The following is a 22,412-nucleotide window of genomic DNA, read 5'->3' on the forward strand; positions in this document are numbered from 1 at the left end:
GTGGAGTGGTAGAGAGGATACTAGAACACAGGTCTCATTTACACAATTCCATCACTGAGTGGGAATGAGAATTCTCTGTTCCAATCTGAAGCCCGAGTCCAAAAACTAGTACCACAGACACAGTTTCAACGTGTATTGAATTCAATGTTTAGGGTCAGTTTCTATGACAGTTAATGGCACGTGATAAACAATCAATACACGTTGAAGGATTTTTCTTTGAATGATATAAAGAGTTTATTCGGTGCGTATTTGGGTATACAACAACAAATATTAAACAACTTTTTTTTAACTTTTTTGTGCACAGGACAGGAAACTGCCTGCACATGCTATGTCCACTTTTGGAACACAGATTTTAACAATTATTAATGCACAAAATCGTACATGTCATGCAACTCTATGCCAAGATTCCAACTTTCTTCCATGCAACAGAGATGAAGATCTAAATGGAAACCTAGCTAAGTCTTAAACACTTTTCCAGAAGCAAGTATAAGTATATGTTGTTTAGGGGTAACCAGTCTTAACATTTCCTTGTACACAATATTCACATGCCAAATACAACGACAGGACTCGTACGTATACAGAGAAGACATTTCTTATTTTAACAACACAAAGGACGACATCACAGCTCCACAGTTCCTGTCTTTATACAAGAAGCCACAACAATAGTTTAAACACGGTAACACAAATGGAATTAAGAGAAATCTACACTTGAGGATAACCTTTTTTCTTTAAGTAATCTTTACTGACTGGGGTTGACAATACACCTCAATTTCTATGCACAGAATACAGCACAAACTTGACCAGAATACACTACAAATCTAATAAAAAACAAATTGGTAGAATCACAAGAACACTGTTACCTTGAGCCTGAGATGCCAATTCAGATTCAACCCTGAATTTGGTTGATTTGGATTAAGAGACAGAGTCAATAGAACCACTGAATTTCAGAAATCATAGAGTTGTACTATACCAAGGTAAAGTTGTACGTCTGAATCAAGCGTAGATAGAAAACATTAAGCCAAGAAAACAACACAGGTCACGTCATTTTGTTTGCCCCTACAAAACATTTAAGCAGCTAATTTTGTTTTGTTTTGATTTTTTTGTTTTGTTTTGTTTTTGAAGAGCAGTTGTGGTCTTTTAAATTTTCTTGGTTGGAGAGCAAATTTTTATCAGCATTAGTGCTGTGAAATGTTTTTGGCTTGTCATCCCCAAAGCACAGGTGAGATCATGAGAAAATTGGGCAGTCCTTCTCCAGGATTTAGTTCACTGATAACGCCTGGCATTCTTTTGCACAAGCTCAATTGAAATTATGGGGCGTTCGTATGGATGGTAAGAAGGTGTCATGGCAGAGAGACTAGTGAACTCTGCCTGTTTGGTGAACGTCATTGATAAATGTGAACTTTTGGGCGAAGGACTGCTAGAATTCAACAGCACCTGGAGGTAAGGTTCTGTTACAGAGCCCTTGTTTTGCCCTCACTGGCTACGTTGATTCGTTGTGGCTCATGGACTTGCCTCCGTTCAGCACGCCGGAGACACTTCTGCTCTTGGTTGGGGTCCCGCTTCCAGACCGGGAGAACTCCGTGAGGTCGTGCAGTGACGGCTCCTTGTACATGGCCACTGCAAAGCAGAGGAACACCGGGTCAGAGGCCTTTGAGCGCGCACCCCGCGCTGGCCCTCAGCTTGTCTTTTGGCGACGAGGCCTCCCTGCTCTAGGGAAAACGCTGCTTCCAAGGACTCTGCCAAGAACAGACTGGCTCGGCTTGAGCGAGATCTAGTCTCTGGTGCGGTAGTGTGCGGAGAATTCTAATGCCTCATTTCCATCACTTACGGTTATATACATGAGGGCATTAATGAAAAATGCATTTAATAACACTCTTGGAAGTTTAAATATAAACTACAACATGCTGTGCAAGCCAAATATTAACATCCAAAACGTTTTAAAACACTGATTCCTATCATGCTCAAAAGGATACGTGTGCAAGAGTCTAAATATTTAGTGCAAGGCTTAATGCAGTTAGTGGTACACAGTACTGCCGTCGGGCTGTGGGCGGCGCTACTAGCTGACACTTACGACATACTAGACACTGCTGAGGGCTTCACGGGCATTACCTCGTTTCATCCCCCTAAGAATCCTGTGACTTGGGTGCTCTACCCATATTTTACAGGTGAGGAGCACAGGTCAATAATCCAGCCATGCCCACCCAGTTAGGACAGAGGGGAGCTGGGATTCGAATCCAAGTAGTCTGGCCACAGAACACGGGCTGCTGAGCAGTGCTGTGTGGATCCGACAGGGTGGTGTGTTGCTACTCTCACCTCAATTCTAACCCCAGGCCAGTGACCTCTTGGAGGACTCGCTCTGCTCTGCCCACGTCCTCTATCCCTTCTCTACCACCTCTCAGCTACTTCTAACATCCTTATCTTCTGCGCCCCATCTCTCTCCCTTACCCTTTCCAACTTGCTACTAACCTGCCAATAATGACTGCAAGACAGACTGGGAACGGAAACCGCTGGGACGATATCTCTGGGCCCTTCAAGAGGGCCCAGGGAGCTTCCCTGTAAGTGGTAAGCGTGCACACATTTGAGCGTCTGTGTTTCTGTCCAGGAACTGTTTTGGTAGGATTTGGGGTTCTTGGCTGTCCTGGGTTAGCAATCAAGCTGCTCCCCCATAAGCAAGGTGTTACTATCTATAGATGTATTCTGGGAAAATTAAAATCCGAAGATTGGATGCTATTGTCAATGCTTAATGTTTTAAGTGTTATAAAATGTTACTAAATTTCTGTATAATTGCCTTTAATGGGGAAGAATTACGCTCCACTTAAGAGAAGCACGATGAAGGACGGAGTTAAGGGTACTCGTCTAATCCACAGTTCCTAGCATATCAAGTTTACCTTTGAGTGGTTTGGGCAGAAAGTGAGCTGCAGGCTTGTTCTTCTTCACATGGTTTCCTTTCATGATCTCCCCTTCTTTGTTCAGACCCAGATACCACCCTCGGCCGGACTGCTGCTGGCGGTATATCATCGATGAATACGTCACGTAATAATTTTCAAACACCGATTCTTTGAATTTGCACTCAGGTGTAAAATGTTCCTGGCAAGACAAGTAAATAAACCAAAGCTCAATATTTATAGCTCTGAACTTCATGGGGAACCTGTGGTGTTGTCCTTCAGGAGTTTAGGACACACTTGTTCAAGCTTGTATGACTGGTGCTCTATTTTAACAGCATAAACTATTATCATTGGAAACCAAGACTATATATAACATTTCACGTGATGCTTTGGAAAAAGCCCTAAGTGCAAGTGCCACTGATCAATGATTAGCTCTCTTTGTAATAAGATAATGGAAAAATTACAATGAGCCACATAACTGTAATACATTGGATAAATAGAAGAGCTAAAGATTGAAAAGACAAGTATGAAGCTGTCACACGGAGCTTTGTTCCCTTCAGGATTAAATATGAGAAAATAAACATTTGGTCCTTCTACTTAATTTTCATAGGTTCTCCAGTTACCATTCACTATAATTGTCAACTGCCTGAGGCTCAAATCTGTGTTACGGTGTGACATTACCGACTGCCTACATTTCTAGAGGGATCCTACAAAGAAAGGCTACCTTTTGCTTCTAGGTAAACCCAACTGATTTGTTTTTTAATCATTGGACCTTGACTTAAAAAAGAAAAAAAATTCTACCCTCGCCTCGTCCTTGCCTTACAGTAATGTTTACAAGCAAATCAATAGAGAAGCAAGGAATTTACAGTAATTCTACAAGCAGATATGAGCAAGCAGCCCAGGGGGCTCTGAACCCTGGAATGGGATTTCTGCCATGAGCTTGCCCATGTTTTCTTTGGATTTGTCCACACAAATGAAGGGTTCCCGACCCAACGGACTACTTCAGGAAAAAACCCAACACAACAAACTGAAAACCTTCTTTCAAGTATTGTGAATTTGTGTGTATGAAATAAACAGCCATTAAAAGTGGCCATTTGTAAGCCAAATGAAACGAATAGCAGATTCTAATCTGTAAGGAGTCCACGGAGCAGCAGAGGGTCCATCTGCAGTGGAAGACAAGGAGAAGAATGCTAGCTGAATGACATATGATGGTGGCGCCAAGGAAGCCATTTTAGATATTTGCTAACTTGCTGAGATGTTAAATCAGGAAGAACTTCTCATAAAACCCTAAAAAGAAAACAACCTTGTAAAAACAGCATATGCTTTCTGGACACCAGCCCTTTCTGAACAATGCCTCCATGGTCCTACCTCCTACCATCCTTCACTTTCATATTCTAAGCAACGCACACCAGGTGCACAAGACAATCTGAAGTCACTTCAACAAAGAGGGACAGCTTCCCCAAATGAGGCAGTCTTTCTCTGAAAGTTAAGCCATGTTTTCTTTTCTTTTGGGAATCCACAAGATCTGTTTTACTCCGTAAGCTCAGCAATTCTCCTAATCTGGCCCCCACAGCATTTACTAGAGTCATCTTTTGGGGTTATTTCAGCCTCGGGGCAGGCTTGGTAAGCCCTCCAAAGATTCACACAGATTCAACCTGTGCAAAAAGAAATGTATTTCCAAGGCAACGATCACATGTAGGAACCGGTGTTCCATTTACAGGCTGTGAAAACTCCCCTTTGTGGGACTCTCAACAGGGAAATCCAATGTACGCCTAGAAAGAAATGTGACTAAAAGTCTCCACATGTCTTCTAGTGATGAGGACAGTTGCAAAGAATGTTGCCGAAATTCTTTGGGAATGAGATCACCATTTGGGGGGGGCACCTGGGTGGCTCAGTCGGTTAAGCATCTGCCTTCAACTCAGGTCAGGATCTCAGGGTCCTGGGATCGAGCCCCACATTGGGCCCCCGCACTGGATGGGGAGTCTGCTTCTCCCGCTCCCCCTGCTTGTACTCTCTCTCAAATAAATAAAATCTTAAAAAAGCCCGAAATCACCATTTGGGAAAAAAAAAATCTCGTCCTTGGAGGGTGAGTTTTACTTTCATAAAGAGCCAGAAACCATTCAAAACTAAATATGGTGAACAACATGTATGATCGAGGTGAGTGAATCTGTGTAGGCACAGAAATACTGTATGACCGACTCCCAAATGGTGGGAGGGGATGACGGCTGAGGCAGGTCCCCAAAAAGGGCTGCAGTTGACATCCCGTGTGATGGCAGCCTTCATTCATTCGTTGATACGCAGTTTCCGACAATCCACTATACGCTTGGGTGGCTGAAGTTCACAGGTAAATAAGCTGCCTCAGGAAACTTCCCATGTATTGGCAGGAGTTGGCCAAATACCCAAATGATTTGGACACGAGGTGTGCTGCCATTAAGTACAGAACGGGAGGCACAAAGGGGGTGTTTCGTGAGAACAGGGGAAGCCCAGTTTCACTCTGACTAGGGGACTGTGGAGGGGAGGGCTTCACAGAGGGTGTTATTTTAGGTGAGCTTTGAAGGGCAGGTAGGAATTCAAAACAGAAAGAGGGGAAGGATACTATTTGAAGCACAGAGCCACAGTCGCTCGAACCCCCACTTCCGGGTCCCCTTTGTCTCGGTAATTATCCACCGGCACCCTACCCCGGCAGCCACTCAAGCTGCAAACTTCCGGAGACCTTAAAGGTCATCATCCACAAACCCGTCCAGCCCGTGATCTGCACCTTCCATCTGCCCCGCTGCCGTCTAGCTTGCGCCCTCTGCCCTCTCCGCTGGCCCGCTGTAGTCGTCTCCTCCCGGGTTCCCCCCCAGTGCTAGCACGTTTCCCTGCTACAGCATATTCCCTTCCTTCGGAGGCTGGGACGGTTCTGCCTGGCTTTACGGTAAGAACAACTTGGTGCGGCCTCTACAATTCTCCACGATTCAGTCACTCCCCTGCCTTCAGCCTCACGCTCCTGCCACGGGGTCATGTGCGTCTCTGTGCCTTTCCAGGGGCCACTCATTTCCTTTGCTTGAATGTCATCCTTCCGTCCCCCTGCCTCCTGGCCTTCCTCTCCTCCCTCGCGGCCCAGCCCGGAGAGAGGACCTCTCTCAGTTGGGGTCGATTCCACGCGTATTTGCGCTCCCTGCAGCCCTGCCCACATCTCTAGCTGGCCCCGGGACTCAGGCCCATGCATGAGCGGCAGGGAACGTGTCTCATTTTCCGAACCCACCTTCTCCTCTCACAAACGGCCGGTCATACTGCCTAGCACGCAGCAGGCCACTCAGCTCTTGTTTATAGGATTTGGGTTTCAGAGATTCGGATTTCAGTCTGAGGAATTCCGGGATTCAGAAGTACCACCCAGTGAAAAGTCTGCAGGGAACTTCCTTAATACCATATGGAATTGGCTGTCTGCAGAAGGAGGCTGTCATTGCACGGACAGATCCCGCACGAGCGACTTCGTATCTGTTAAGACTAACAGATACTACACAGATACTGGCACCTACAACATTAGGAGGAAAAACTTGGCGATTGTTACAACTATTGAAAAATGGCAAGGAAGGACTCAATGAACTGAACGCTCTGTCACATCCTGGCAATTTCTTAGTCATCACCACTAAATTTGGACTCAGAAACTCAGTAGAGAGGAAAATGAGGCCAAAAAAAGAATGTTGAAGCAACCAGAGGAGTGTTCTGTTCCCTGTGTGTGACACTGTCATTTTATCCAGTGTTGGAATGAGTAGGCAGAAGAGGCTTCATTTTTATCCCGTGCGGAAAAATGTGAACATCCCACCCAACACAGGAAGGACTAGCAAAGGGAAGAGGGGTACCGTTGACCCCATCGGGGAAGCCCTAGCCAGAGGATGCCAGGTGGACACATGGCGAGGGATCAGCCTCCTTTGATTGACGTGAAGATGATCGTTCGCGCTCTTGAACGAGGTACCATCGTGGCCCTGACACACAGCAGACGCTAAACAGAGGCAGCATCACTCTTCTGGATTTCATATGTGGTACATAAAAATCTGCTATCACGATAAATGAACGAATGGTTTCAAAAGATGCCAAGCATTCCCCGTGCGGCTGCTAAGAAGTTACTTGGCAGGAGGACAAAAGAAAAGGTGCTTTATATCTTATAACTTCTTATGCATCGATTTCTCCTAAAAGTTGTTTCTTTTTTTTTTCCCAGAGGAATAACATCTTTTTAGTTCATGAAATAATCAATCTGTCTTTAAATCTCCTCCGTATTATCATCTCTATTCTCCTTGAAGTTCAAGGTTAGTTGTTTTCTCAGTGGCTATTGAACCTTTTTATCTAAGGAATCCATACCTGTTAGTTATGATTATATTTTGGGTAAGGAAGAAGAAGAATCTATGCAGAATGAGCAGATCCGGGAGCAAAATCTACCATTTCTTTTTATCAATTTACTCACTATTAAGGACGAAATAGTTTTTTTGGAGGTTGAACTATCACTGATGAGAAGAAAACATCTGAAACCCTCCACATCACGTTCCCAGAACGTACTAGAGCGTACTTACAGCCACAAATGGTCGTGGTCAGCCATCCTAACCAGGGCTTATGACCTCTACGCAGACTTTGGGAGGTGAGGACCAAGGCATTCACACCCTCGGTGATGTTGGTTATATGCAAATAATGCCCAGACCCAGTGGCGAGCCACGATGCATCTTTGCCCCAGGAACAAAAGGCTTTGGACCCGTGTAAATGGCCCTTTTCTCTGAGGGTCAGAAGGAGCCCCCGGGCCCTGGGCTGCCCCTGGTACCAAGAGCCAAGGCCGGAGAGGGTGCAGTAGACGCCAGGTCAGCAGCGCGGGCTGGGGTGGTCTGGTGGAGGGGAGCCACGCAGGGGCCGTGTCACCCGGCGGGGGCTGTGTGCCTGCACCCTGGGTCACCGGAACCGAACAGGGGACAGTAAAATACACCTGTCCGTCATTTATGTCATCTCAGTGCCCTAAACGCGTCTGCAAAAAACCAAGATACACTCGCCATGACAAAACGCCTTTCTGATTAAAGTCACGCGGCAAACACGGGCCTCCGTGCCAGATTTTTCATATTTCCCCCCCTTGCTTTTGTATTTCCAGCTCTGGAGTCTGTACATCAGCAGGATGGGGAGCTCTGAGGATTGCCAAGGATATTGTAAATGTTTCCTTTTAACACATTTCTCTCCAGAGAAATATTTTTTAATTGGGCTGCACTGAGGTCGTCCATACATCAGATGGCAACACTGAGCCCTTGGACTTGAACGAAGCTCGTGACAGCAGTGTCGCACAGCCAGCATAGCCTTTCACAGATGCACACGCTAAGTGCACACATCCCGCTCTAGAGGAGTATTTCTCAATACATTCTGTCTTCTTCACACATAACGCTTTGTAAATCAGGCACCAGAGAACACGGAAACAAACACAGTTTATAGATACATGAGTGGGCTTTTAAAGAAACTTAAAAAAATGAATGTAGTAAAACACGACTTCTTCCTTTCAGTGGGTTCTATAAACATATTGTAACTACTCATCTCTCCCTTTAATCCTCTCACTTGGTCCTGTCTTTCAGCCACATTTTCAGTAGCCTGACAATCCAATTAATTTAACAATTACTGCCAAAAGCAAGGGTCACTCTTCTAATTCTGAGCCGTGTTCGGATGACAATTAATTTTCTAGATTTAAAGTTAGCAGGTTACTTAAGCACGTCTGACTCGTGTGCGTCAGTTACTCCCCAGCGTAATGAAAATAATATGCAAATTAAAATTAGACTCTGTTAAAAATTAAAAAAAAAAGATTCTTAAAACATAAATCAGACCCATGGGAGTGACACTGTAACTACCTATATTCTCTATATAGGTCTCCCCTCGATCAGTGATTTCAAAATCCAGGATTAATTATTATATTCAGAACTTCGATGTTCTCTCCCAGGGTATATTGGATGTGAATGAACTTCATTATTATTAAGATCAAAGAATGGGAAGCGAGGAGTTGGAGGAGAGGGAATCGATACCCACTCGGTGCCCTATAGCTAAGCAAAATTATTGATGATAAACAGACAATGGATTTGTTCAAATATCCTCTAGACTGTGAGACACTTGAGGGCAGGTCCTAGCATAAGGCCTGGCTTACAGTCCACGGTCAATACACATGGGATGACAAAAAGAAAAGAACGGAATAACATACAAAGGGAGCTTGGAAGCTCCCATGTATGGATCCAGGAAAAGGCAAAGTGTGGCACACTGTGCAGAGAGGACTGGTTTACAGTAGACACTGACGAGTCAGAACCTGCCTGCGAGGCCAGGGACAGCAGGTGCTCAAGGGGGGAAGGGGGCCTACAGATACATCCAACTTGGAACACTGGAAAGGGAGGAAAGGATGAAAGAGAGAAGGGGGACAGGAGGGAAGGAGGAGAGAGGGAGGGAAGGAGGGGGAAAGACAGGCGGGATTAATAAAGACAAAACAGTGCTTCAGCAGCAAGAATAAAGAGATTTCCTGTTAATAACCAAGATAGGGGCCTTAAACTTCTATTCTTGCTCTCTGGGTCTGCAAATAGCCCAACATTTCAATTGAACTCTATTACCTCCAGTTTTGTTACAATGGGTGAGGGGGGAGGGGGAAACCCTACCAGTCCTGCTGACCTGACTGGATTGTTGCAGGAGGATCCAATGAGAGGAGGTGTGTGAAAGGAGCTCCATAAACAGGAAATGTGGGATGACTTCTCAAAATACATGCCCAGAAAACCAGGGCAAAATAAATACATTCTCGTTTCTTTCCAAGGTTCTTCTTCACTCCGGAATCCATTTATAAAGCGTCTGCTTATACATGTTTTATTAACATGGGAGAATATAACTCCGGCCCCCAAATTAAGACTGCACATGTGTTACTCTTCGTGTTTAGTGCTTTCCTCCAAGCCTGCTTCCCAGAAAACTGTTTCGCCCCTTTCATTTTTCATCTCTGAATGCAGCAGGCTGCAAGGGCTGCAGTGCTTCCAGCCACAGCACTACAGAAAAGAAGCTTACAAAGGGGCTTCCTGAAACACCATGCAACAAAACGACTCCAAAGGACACGGGCTATTTAGCAATCGTTTGTAAAGAAATGCAAATTATAATTAAGAAAATGGCTCTGGGACGATTTTCCCTTATCTGGCTACAGTGAAATTTCTTGGTGGCACTTTCATATTCCAAGCTATTTCACAGATACTTTGATTTATCTGATGTTGACCCCACAAAATATGCCAGCACAGAATTGCTTTTTTGCAATTCTTCACAAACCAAAATGACCAAAAAAAAAAAAATTAAGGAGTTTGTCAATCCATGGCCTGATTTTTTTTTAAAAGATTTTATTTATTTATTTGACAGAGATGGAGACAGCCAGCGAGAGAGGGAACACAAGCAGGGGGAGTGGGAGAGGAAGAAGCAGGCTCACAGCAGAGGAGCCCGATGTGGGGCTCGATCCCACAACGCCGGTATCGCGCCCTGAGCTGAAGGCAGACGCCCAACCGCTGTGCCACCCAGGCGCCCCCCATGGCCTGATTAAAACAGATTCAGGGCACAGATCTGACCATATTTTAGGCCTGGAGTTCATTTAGTCCTTTGTATTGCCTGTTCTGGATTTTCATATATTTCTGTAAGGCAGTCTCATGCCAGGGGTTACCCAGACTGCCAAATTTTATAAAGCGATTTTTTTTTATTTTTAAAGATTTTATTTATTTATTTGAGAGTGAGAGCGAGCACGAGCAGGGGGTGGAGGAGCAGAGGGAGGGGGAGAAGCAGACTCCGCACGGAGCAGGGAGCCTGGTGTGGGCCTCAATCCTATTATGACCCTAGCTGAAGGTAGACACTTAACCAACTGAGCCACCCAGGCGCCTGAGACTTGTTTAATCTTTGTAAACGCTGAAATAAGCTAGAAAAAAGCAGGAGACAAAACAAAAACAATGCATCCCTTACAGAGCCTCAGAGGGGTTGTTTATGTCACGACAGAAAAATTATGTGATCCAAGGGCCTCACTCAGCTCCAAACCTGGTCAGCAGATAGGTTTTAAGATGGAAGTAACTTGCTATGATGTGTAAGGAAGATGGATGGGCCCCATGTCTCCAAGGCTGTGTAACTGGTTCAAAGACAGGCTCAGTGTGACCCACCCCTTGCAGAAGAATACAGAATGTTTAGGCAATGCGATTAGGCAGCAGAAGACATCCTTCATTTTCTACAAGACCCACTGCAGAGAGACTGTGTGACCAGCACATTAATTTTAAAATCTTACTAGATTTACTGTTGAACAAAGGTCTGTGGCGAAGTATTTTTTTTCCAAGGGAAGAACACTTCTCTTCGCCGAGTAACTCCCTAAAACTTTTTTTTTGGGGGGGGGGGTCTATGATGTGCACTAACTCTGGATGTTGGTTTTCCCTCTAGAACGGCTGACCTATGTGTTTTGAGAGGGAAATCAGATATCAGATATGATTTCTAAAAATAAACGTCCCTGTCTTCTGGCTGCTTCCTAGAATTAATCTGTGCCCATTGGGCACATATTCTGTCACTACGGTGCTTGCCCATTTGTGGTGGTACTCTTCTGTGTAATAACTTCAGAGTGGGATCTAAATCCGTCTCCGAGAGAATGACCTGGGAAGTATTTGTAGGCAGCGAGAGAATACGCTTAGTAGGCTGTGTCTGTTTAAGTGGCTGTTGCAAGCTCCTGTCTGGAAATTCAAAGCCTGGGGACCCTGAAAACTTTTCCCAGAGATCCGATGAACTGTCATGCAAAGAAGAAAGGTTCTTCCCTCATAGATCAAACAGAAAACTCTGGTGAGGTAGGTGGCCTGAGTCTGCTTCTTAAAAGACTTTCAGAGAAGCCTGCTCATCTCTCCTCCTGCACAGGTAGGAGCACGATGCGGGACAACACTGATGGCTCGAATGCGAGTCATGCACGTGTGCTATGCACCGCACACGTGAAACCTGGACGCGCAGGGCAAGGTGCGAAGGCCTCATCTATAAACCAAGCAGGAGAAAGGTGTCACAGGGGGCTACTGGGCCGCCACGTCACACTGCACCTGCAAATTACTTTCGGGGACAGGAAGTTGAAAGGAGAGCCACATTTCTACGCAGGCAGTGCGTTTTTCCAACTCTCATTCGCCCCTCGAAAGGAGCTAATGAGAGGATGCTACGGAGAGTCACTCACCACAAGTGTGAACGGGCGAAAGTCAGCTCATTCACTCCAGACACAAACGGAAGAACTCACTCCGAAGCACTACTTTCCAAGCACCTACTGTGTGCCAAGCACCACGAGAGGGCCCCGTGTGTGTGTAATGATCTGCGTGCATCTAATTCATCTTGATGGCAGCTCTCTGTGCTAACTACATCCCCCTGGCCTGAGAGAGGAGTCTCCCACGTCCCAGGCGATAAAACCACAAGAAAGAAGCCCTTAACAAGTCCGTTCTTTCTAAACTTGGCCGCAGGTGTGTCCTTTCACACGAACAGTCCCTGTGCAGACAGACGAGAGCTGTGAGGTCAATTCTCCTCTAAGCGACCGTTCCAACATCTGCTGAAGGTCCAGCCCTTCCTCCTTTCCGTGTGCCCAGCCTCTCGGAACCCCGAAGAGCTCTCTTCAAACCTGCCTCTTGCCCTTCCCAGATCTGCGACTTCAGGCAACCTACCTGTGCTCTGCCCTGAGCCGGCGAGAGGAGCCCGCACTCTGCGCCTCGCAATGGGGACTGCAGAGGCTATGCGAGGCGGGGAGCACATGCGTGTGTGCTCACGGGCTAGGGGACCCCTTCCTTCGCCTTCATTTGCAGCTCGTGTGATATATAAGAACACGCAGGATCCTCACCACCCCAACCTGAAACTGGTAGGAAAAGTAGTGGTTGGGGGCGCCCGGCTGGCTCAGCGGGTTTGGTGTCTGACTCTGGATTTCAGCTCAGGTTGTGCTCAGGGTCATGGACTCGAGCCCTGTATGGGGCTCCGTGCTCAGAGCGGTGTCTGCTTGAGATTCTTTCTCTCTCCCTCTGCCCGCCCCTACTTGCACGTGCTCTAAAATAAATAAATAAAATCTTAAAAAGTAAACTAGCAGTTGTCAATGAAAACAAATGAGGAGAGAAGCACCTTTCCACTTCTGGGAGGGGTTCATGTAACAGATTAAGCGTAGTCACGAGAATTCCTTTCAGTAGTGATTCCTTTTCAAGGCTAACAATACATGAGCTTTGAATTTGGGGCTTAAAATATCCTAAGATTCTAAAATTTGCATCACTATAGTGTGTATCAGTGGAACCCACATGATATTAAAGAGATTTGTAAAATAATCCAGTATTAATGGGCCAAATGACATTTGCATGTCTCATTTTAATTACTATGCCACAGAAAGTACAACATCATTATCTCATTTCTTTTGTTCTAAACTACTGTTTTGCTGGTTCTACTTTCATCATGTAGGTTACTAATAACAACAATACTGAAAAATCTAACAGCACCTTATACTTCAGCAGTGTCTAGTTTTCAAGTTTTCTCCAACTGCTGAAACAGTTTCGGCGTTCAAGTGACAGGTAAGGGACAGCTGAATAATGATGACGATAACAAAGGTAACGATTATAATGGATCTGGGTAGATTTTTTTCCCTTCTCTCTAAAGAACTCTTTTTTTACTGTTGAGAAAATGGAACCAGAGATGCTATTACACTGGAACCTGGTTTTCACACTTCCTTCTGGAGAATGACTCCAGAGCAGGGAAGCAGCTCCTTCTAGAGGAAGCTGGAATCTGGTTCAGGTAGCTGGTGTTGGCATGTGAGAGGTCCTTGTGTGAAGGCAACCTAAGCTCTCAGGATGCTTCCGGGGCTGCAAGAACCCTCAGGACCCTGCAGCCTTCACTGGTCCTGGGAAGGAAGAGCTTGACCAGAGAGCTCAGGCTAAGCCCGGCAGCCGGGCTCAGCCCACTGCTTTCTTCACCTCGCCAGATAGCTTTCCACTAACGTGCCGATTTAACATTCTCCCAGATCATGCCATGAAAAGTTCATTCCACTGCAAAATGTTCATGACTGAATTTCAGCACATTTTTTTTCTTTCCAGTGACCTCTCTACCCTAGCAGGTTTCAGGGGATGACCCCAGAGCACGCTTACTGAAACCAGGCTTCTGCCTCTTTAGGTGCAGACGTAGGTAATGGGTAGGAGACACAGAGGGCAATCTCGTAAGGTGTGTGTGTGTCTGTGTGTGCCTGTGTGTCTGGGTTGAGAGAGAGAGAGGGAGAGAGAAAAAGAGAGAAAGAAAGCACACGTGCTGGTAAGAGAGAGACAGAAAGAGATGGGATGCGGGACAAACACAGAAAGACAATAAAAAGTGAAAGTCGGTGTGATGATTTGTTTTTCCTAATTCTATAATCCTGTGACCTTTGAGAAACGCCCGCCATCCCTGCACTCCCCACCAAGGTTTCATGGGGAAGGTGGGAAAGTGAATTATCTATCTTTCCTCCGTGGAAAAAAATGTTTCCTGTCCAAACTCCCAGTTGTGCTCAGAGCTCAGGGTAAAATCTGAAAGGCCACCCAGGGCCAGTTACGTTCTCCTGTGAAGTGAGCATTGATAGAGGAGCCAGACGGAAGAGTAAACCTATTTCTCCCTGGGGATTTTCCTATGTGTAATACACATCCAACTCCGAAAAAAAACGACGACAAAGAGATCCCGGTCTCTTGAGAAACTGAGGATTACTGCAGAGAAGTCCTGTGCAAGTTCATTAAAATAAGACACTTGGAATGAATGCCGCTATCATGAAGCGGATTATATTTTCATAAGAGCAATGCAATGCTTAGATGTATAGCTATGTCGCAGTAAACACGACAACGGTTCCCTATTTGTGACCAAAGTGCCGTCACCACTGATGCCATGCATTCTCACCATCATCTCACATGACGGTTGTAGAGAAACCACCGCAGTCAAGCCTGAATTCTAAAAATGTGCTTTTCAGGAGTGTTTACACCAAGTATCCAGCCATGATTCATAAATAAGCTTTCAGAAGCTTAGCTTAAATTCAATTTGGTTTGTTCTGTCTATCCCGAGATACTGTAACATTTTTATATTAATTTTTTAAAAAGGGTTTTGATGACATTAAATTTTGAAATAGACAAATTACGCTTCTTTATCAAAATATGTAATTTAGATTTTCAAATATTTGTTACCTAAGTATTACTGGAGTTGAAAACACAATGCAAGAATATAATCTAAAATATGAGAATCTGTAAAAATGATTAATACTTCATAAGCTTTGCACAACCGTGACCTATTTGGAATAATTTTCGGCTTTCATTTTCAACAGCGTAGACTGTTAAAGCATTTGCATGAGAATGCAAAATGCATAAATTATCCCTGCAGGGAACACTTAAAACTTAAGGTAATTATATAGCATAGAAGTGGTTTCAAAGAACTCAAACAAAATAACAAATAATTCTACAGTCACCCTTTAACATGATTACCATTCTGTGCTTCCAGTGATCCTGATCACGAAAATCCCTCTCTTTACAATTACGTTCACATTATCAATTCTTACTTTGTTCTTTTACCATCAAGCTCTTACAGCTGGCCCTGAAAATTTGCATGCTGTAAAAGCTAACTAGACAGCTAGTAGAGAAGAATTCTCCAGTTATATTCATGCTGTGAACAAAACCATAACATTCCCTTAATATATCTTATCATTGCACTTTTATACTAAACACGCATCCAAATCAAGTCCTATTTTTTACATTCCTCCTGTTCAAAATCTTTTAATGGCTCCCTGCTGCCTACAGGATAAGCTCCAAACTCCCTGGCCTGGTGTTCAAGGTCTTCCACAATCTCGCACATGTTCCCCTACAACTCTAGCAATAACATTCCTCCACTTAAGCCAGACTGGAGAAGTAAGGCCAGGACCGAAAGTAGCAGAGATCTGTCTTATTATGAATAGAGGAGTGTCTCCTCCAAACCAACTGCTGTGCTTCGGAGGCTGGGATGGTCACTGTGATGAGACGCAGCTGCTGGGTCACAGGGAATATGTAACTGATCCCCCCTCCAGGTTTCTTCCTTATGTTCTGCAGTACTATGATTGTTTTCATTCAAAAAAAAAAAAAAAAAAAAAAGAGCCGCGCTTCTCGAGCCTCTGAGCTGCCTCATGTCATGGTTCCACACACCAAGCATGCAATTCTTTGGGGGCCCCTTGCTAATCATTGGCACCTCTTTTTTGCACAGCACACAGAGGAAAAAGAGGCAAACGTCAGCATGTCAGAAACCATCAGGCTCAGCACTGGCTGGAATGCAAAAGCACTTTATAACTGATTATTTCTGAAGAGTTTTCACAGCGTCAAGGAAGGGGGCAATGAAATTTTATCTGAATAGAAGAAAGCTCAATTATTTATCTCATGCTCATTTTTACCAGGTGGCTGGTGATGACAAATCTATACGGGCAAATATGCGGTCCATATTACTTAAAAGATAATTGATGGAACACTACACCAAAAACTAATGATGTACTGTATGGTGACTAACATATCATCATCATAATAAAAAGGAATAAATAAATAAAAATTAAAAAAAAAGATAATTGATGGGGCTAAAATGACAAACGTTCACAAGGTGTTTGCACTGAGTCTTATGGCTCATATTGACTCCATACAAAGGTTCTTCTGAATGCACGTGACAGGTCTATGAGAAACCGTATCACCAAGGCATCACGTGCCCATGAATCACATCAGCAGTGGGACTGCGTCTTTTTTTTTTTTTAAAGATTTTATTTATTTATTTGACAGAGATAGAGACAGCCAGCGAGAGAGGGAACACAAGCAGGGGGACTGGGAGAGGAAGAAGCAGGCTCCTAGCAGAGAAGCCTGATGTGGGGCTCGATCCCATAACGCCGGGATCACGCCCTGAGCCAAAGGCAGACGCTTAACCGCTGTGCCACCCAGGCGCCCCTGCGTCTCTTTTTTTAACCTCTCCAAATAAATTGGGAATGTTGCCACATGACAGTGCCTACTCTGTTCCTCGGCATTAAAAGGGTGCAAACGACACTCCTTCCCCAAGAGAAACAGAAGGATGCAGCCCTTCAGGGAGATCACAGTCCTCAGAATTAAACTCCCTCACTTAGCTTTGGGCAGAACTGGTTAAATGCGGACTTCCAATAAAACAGTTGATGGCGAGGTGACGGCTGTCAGGCAGACAGGGCGGACCCGATGCACAGCCTTTTCCTTTTCTACCGGAGTTAGTCCTGTGGGGAGCAGGCGGTGTGGGTTGGACATCCAATTCTCCCCTCCCCCTCCCTGCCACAGTCCCATCTTCTCTGCGCTCTGGAACCCACCGCTGGAGAAAGGAGACGTGGACTTGTTCTGTGGTTGACTCTCAAATACCAACAGTTCAAGGGAGGAGGGAAGACATTCACTCACACGTGCTGGTTCGTAGCAAACAAAGCATTTTCGGAGGAGCCGCACCAATCCACCCTGTTCTCTCGGTAAAGCAGGTAAAAGTGCTGGCCCCAGAAAGGAGCCAGTGTGCGTAAGGAATCACAGCGTGTGATCTGCCCCGTGAGTCACAGCTGCTCCCAACAACATCTTTATATAATGGTTATTGTTTTGCTGAGTGCGCAGTATCATCACTGGCTGACTTACGAAGGCCGATTATTTCAGATGCCGGAATGTTATGAGGTTGATACTCGTTTAAGTCAACCGGGATTTCTGGAGGGCCTATCACGTGCTCTGTCTTCCCGCACCGGAAGCTGGCACTCGTGGTGCTTCGCACTTTGGGAATAGCAGTCACCTTCCCCAGCCGGTTGTCCAAAGGGCACTTCCTGAGCTGCCGCCAGAAGTCAGTGCCCCAAGCTGTGTTCTCATAGTCAGACGACAGACCCAAACTGACTCCTATAGTCTACGGTGGCCCACCCAGCAAGACAGAGACCTACTATGGGAAAAGGGCCTCCTACGAGGATAACCTGATTGAGCATTTCTTCCATTTGAAAATGATGCATTTGGTCATTTCATCGGTTACAGTTAAGTGTGCAGTGTCAACAGGAGCTAAGCATTTCCCACTCTGAAAAAGCGTGACTGTCTTAGGTCAAGAGATGGGTTAGAAGAACAATAGCTTATGTTGAAACCTAAAAACAGATCCTTTGGGATCATACGAGAGTGACCAAAGTTGCCAGTGTGATAGTACCTGCAAGAGAACAGGGCCCCATTTTTAAATCACCGTCCCGCACCAGAACCAATATGCTTTAAACACTTTGGTGTCATTGAAGTTGTACTTCCTGCCATTCTGATCTAGTGAGATAATGTTTACAGAAGCTGGATATTTGCTGAAAATCATAGGGCAAAGGAATGAACAGAGAGGCTGTAAGCTAAGTGACGAGGATAAAGGACAGTACAAATACTTTGAGTAAACACTAAGAGCGTTTCCAACCTCATCGCTTTGGAGGTGGCTCCATCGGGCCATGCCTGGTTGTCAGGGACTTTGCTGATTTTCTAGCATCAGAAAGGAACAGGAGAAGGCAAACCAAACAGGTGTGAAGCCGTTAGAACTGCAGTGTTTAATTTTGCGCAAACACATCAAATTACGTCTGCAATTCCAATAGGCAAAGCAGAGAAATGGGTGTGCAAACAGCAACCGCTGGAGGATGGACACACACACAGAGCCGTGAGAATGGCGGCAGATGACGTATTTGTCTTCTTAGCAGCATCAACTCTCTGTCCTTCTAAATAGTCTCAATGCTTATCCACAGTTGCTTACTGTATTCTGAGTAAGCAATAACAAGTTCAATTTTCCCTGAGCCCGAGTCACAGCTTGGTAGTAAATTAGGTGCTTAGAAGGTGCGTTACTTCCTCGAGGCCAAACAGCCATCATTTAAGGCATAATATGCTTGCTTTGGTTTAGGAAGATGCTACTGACTCACTTTAGTGGGAGCTGTTTTTCCTGCATCGCTGATGGCTGAGTAAAATGAATGTACTCGTTTTTTTTCCCTCCTTGCAGTGGGGGTGGGAGGGCCTAAACTAATTACACATTCTCGCCAATTCCATGGTGACCCACTGAGCGAATGCCCATGACGCTGGGATCAAGTCTGAGGTTCATTTTGCAGCTGTGGAACCAAGCACAGCCAGCGAGGGAGGGCTAGGGGAGATCGAGGCCCCCCCGACGGCACTCGCTAACTGACCGTGTTAGCTGGCTGCTGGTGCCACGAAAGCTGTACTTGTAGTAAAATATTAATTTATGACATAAGGCAAATCATGCCGCTCCTCCATGCGGCACCTTCCCGCGGCTTCCCATCTCACTCAGAGTCAGAGCCAAAGTCCTCGCCTTGGGCGGGAAATCCACACGCTATCCCATCCCGGCTACTTCTCGGTGCTCCTCTGTCACTTGCTCTCTTCTGCACTTTCTGTCAGTCACACTGGCTCCCTAGCTTGTCCCTTGAACACGCCACGCATATTCTCACCTCAGGGCCTTTGAATTCGATGATACCTCTGTCGGGAATGTTTTTCTTTCGGATATCCACCCGAACCCTTCCCTCTTGTCTATCAGATGCCACCTCCGCAGAGAGCCTTTCCCTGACCACTCTATGCAGAAGTTGTCCCTCTCTCTCAGCACGCTCTATCCCCCTAATCCTGCTTGTTTATTCGCCAAAGCAAATTACGCATTAGTTTATCTACCATCTGTCTACCTACTCTAGAACAGAAGCTCCACAAGGGCACGGACTATGTTGTACACAGCTGTATTCCAGCACGTGGAACAGTGCCTTAAGTTTTGTATTCGTGCCATAGAAATTTGCTGAATAAATAGATGGGTGACTCCTGGTGGCCCGAGACATTAAAGGGACAAATTATTCCAGATTATTAAGACCTTTGCTTAAGTATTAAAGAATTACAGCTATCATAAAATGATATTTAGGCTCCTCTTGTTATTGGGGCTTTCATTTTCACTGTGGTTATGACCTGCATTACAATAATAAACTAGCATCTCTGCCGAAAGAAACAAAATAAACCTTTACTAAAACTCCTGAGCTATACATGAAAGGTTACTCATAAAAAAGGGTAGGTCAAGATGAAAGGAAATAGCTAAAAAGAATACCTTTGAAAAGTGTGCTGGCCAACAGGTAATTAATCACTGAAAGCAGCAAATCCCGATGGCTAGTAAATTTCAAGGGCTTATCTCGGTAATATGTGAAAGTGCAATCATTTCCTCAACATATGAGAAACGTCAGTTCACTGTACCGAATAAAAGAAGAAATGAAGAATACATATTTCCGAAGGGAATGCTATTATTTTTGATGATTTCATTAAAACACGTTAAAGAAAGATTACAACACTAAAATATCAAGAGGAGGTTAGCCAGGGACATAGTGTTTAACTCTGATGTGTCGTTCATGGGGGCTTAAAACCTGATACGGTCCATGCCTAGATGGCTCCGTGCAGAACTCAGCTATCTCCAGCTACATACGTACCTCAGTCTGGCATGGTTTTCCAGAGCGTAAAGTAAGTCATAATCGCATTTCTTTGCCATGGACCACATTTTGTCTTCGACTCACCGAAACAAAGATAAAAATTTTTTTAGAAAGAAAGATGTTAAAGAAGAAAAAAATGCCACAACTTGCTAAGGAAGTTCAATGGGACAGAAAACATATTTCGGTGCCACACTTCAGATATTCTTTAGAGAAAGGAAAAATTTGAAAGGAAGCATAGTGAAGGAGACAGAGAAGACAATGGTTTAAATTGTGAACCGTATCTGACATAAATAAACTTATTTGATTCTGTCAACAGCAATAAATGCAAAGTGTAACCCTAGTCCACTCACCGGATGACCACGGCCACCTGAGGCAAGGGGATAGGTAGACCAGGACTCCGCTGCAATGCTAATGACTGGACCCATAAGTAACTATCTAACCAAATGCCTGGGACGGTTTAGCCAGCAGGAGAAGTTCAGGGCCCTGATCTAGGTATAATGAAGAGGTTTGGCTGTATTTCCTGCAAGACAGTTTCTTTTGGATATAAACTAATGAACTTGATCCTGGACTTTTATGCAACAGAGTGAGGCAACATGCATATTAGGGCATAGTTTTTCTTTTCATGGAAACTGGTTTTTAAGATCTGTTCACTTCAATCAAACATCTTGGTTTGTTGTTGATTTCAGCACCCTGGCGAAAGGAAAAGTAGATAAACGATCCTAACTAAGGCTAGTAGCAAATGGCTGCCCAGAAAAGAATAACACTCTTTTCTTCATTTTATGTTCCATAGTAAGGTGACCTTGTATACTGGTTGAGAGGACAGGCTTTCAAGTCAAAAAGTGGCAGAGCAATGATTAGAACTCAGGTCTAACTGGGTAACGTTGGGCACGGACTGGAACTTCGGCCTTAGTTTTCTCATCTTTAAATTGAGAAAAATAGTACCTTCTTCATTGGGTTGTTGCGAGGATTGATAAAGAGTTGAAGCTATGTAAAGGGCTGCTTTGCCCATAATTGAGTATGGAATTTTCTAAGCAGATGTTTTAAATTCAGGAACAAATGGCAGTACTGTAGGACATTTGCATTTATATAAAGCACAAGGACGTTGTGCCTGAGTAAAATGCCAGTGCAGTGACCACCTCTAACAGCACCGCATCTCTCTCGTGTAGAAACCACGGCAGCACTGACAATCAATTCGTGCAAGCAGTCAGCAGCAAATCTGCTTCAGGGTGACTGATCTAGACATTTGGTTCCTAAAATGGGGTGGTAGCAGGTGAATTCATTTGTGGAGTCAATTCTGTGTTTCTCTCTGTCCTCAATCAATCACCCTTAGAGCACAGGTTAGCATCCTCTACCTTCCAGAATTTAAAGAATAGTTTGTAAACATCTGGCTAAGAAATCCCTGGGGGATTTCTCTGGGGATGCTCTTCCCCTCCTCTGCTCTTTCTCAGCTTTTGAGGAGTGAAGCCGCCTTTCCTGTTGCCAGGCAATGAATTGCAAGAGCTTAACTTTGGATAGTGACTACTAAAAATGTGTCTCATTCTAGTGCACCTCCTTCTTGTCTGAGTCCTCATTTCTAGGCCTTTTGTGTTGTTTCGCTCATACCCACATCTATGAATACTGCTACAACGCTGTTCTGCAACAGTCATCTGTTCATGGTAGTGGTCAGACACTGGTACAAAGGGGACCTTGGGGAGATACTTGGTTGTAATCAGCAGTTCAAATCTGTTTCCTCCATTTGATTATAAGCTCAGAGAAGGCAGGGGCTGTGTTTGCCAAGTATTGGGCAATCAGTGGATTATTGCTTGGGATGGATGGAAACACACACACACACACACACACACACTATATCTATATCTATATCTATATCTATATATATGGAAGCTATTAAGAAAGGAGCAGAAAGAGTAAAGATGAAAAAGGAGCAAGAAACATTTATTCAGGATCTTACCAACTAGTTAAAGGAAACCAAGAGAAGCTTAGATTAGCTGTATAATTCGGTGAGAGTGGGGAAAGTGCCCATGCCTTTTAGGGGCTGCTACCCCAAGCAGATTTTAGCCAGGCAGTCATGATACTGCATAATGATGGTGAAAGGGTAATTATTT

General features: G+C 44.8%; 1 protein-coding gene across 5 annotated transcripts in view; it reads right to left on the minus strand.

Moving 5' to 3' along the window:
- Nucleotides 1-209: 209 nt before the first annotated feature.
- FGF13 (fibroblast growth factor 13) overlaps nucleotides 210-22,412 on the minus strand; it is a 468,684-nt gene continuing 446,481 nt past the window's right edge. For all 5 annotated transcript variants that reach the window (XM_034649591.1, XM_011226386.3, XM_011226385.3 and 2 more), the window contains 2 exons: nucleotides 2,889-3,087; nucleotides 210-1,617 (listed from right to left, as the gene is read on the minus strand). In XM_034649591.1, coding sequence (XP_034505482.1) covers nucleotides 1,481-1,617; nucleotides 2,889-3,087 — 336 coding nt within the window. In that variant the 3' untranslated portion in view covers nucleotides 210-1,480. The remainder of the gene's footprint in view (nucleotides 1,618-2,888; nucleotides 3,088-22,412) is intronic.

The sequence above is a fragment of the Ailuropoda melanoleuca genome, chromosome X (genome assembly GCF_002007445.2).
Source record: "Ailuropoda melanoleuca isolate Jingjing chromosome X, ASM200744v2, whole genome shotgun sequence".
Lineage (NCBI taxonomy): Eukaryota > Metazoa > Chordata > Mammalia > Carnivora > Ursidae > Ailuropoda > Ailuropoda melanoleuca.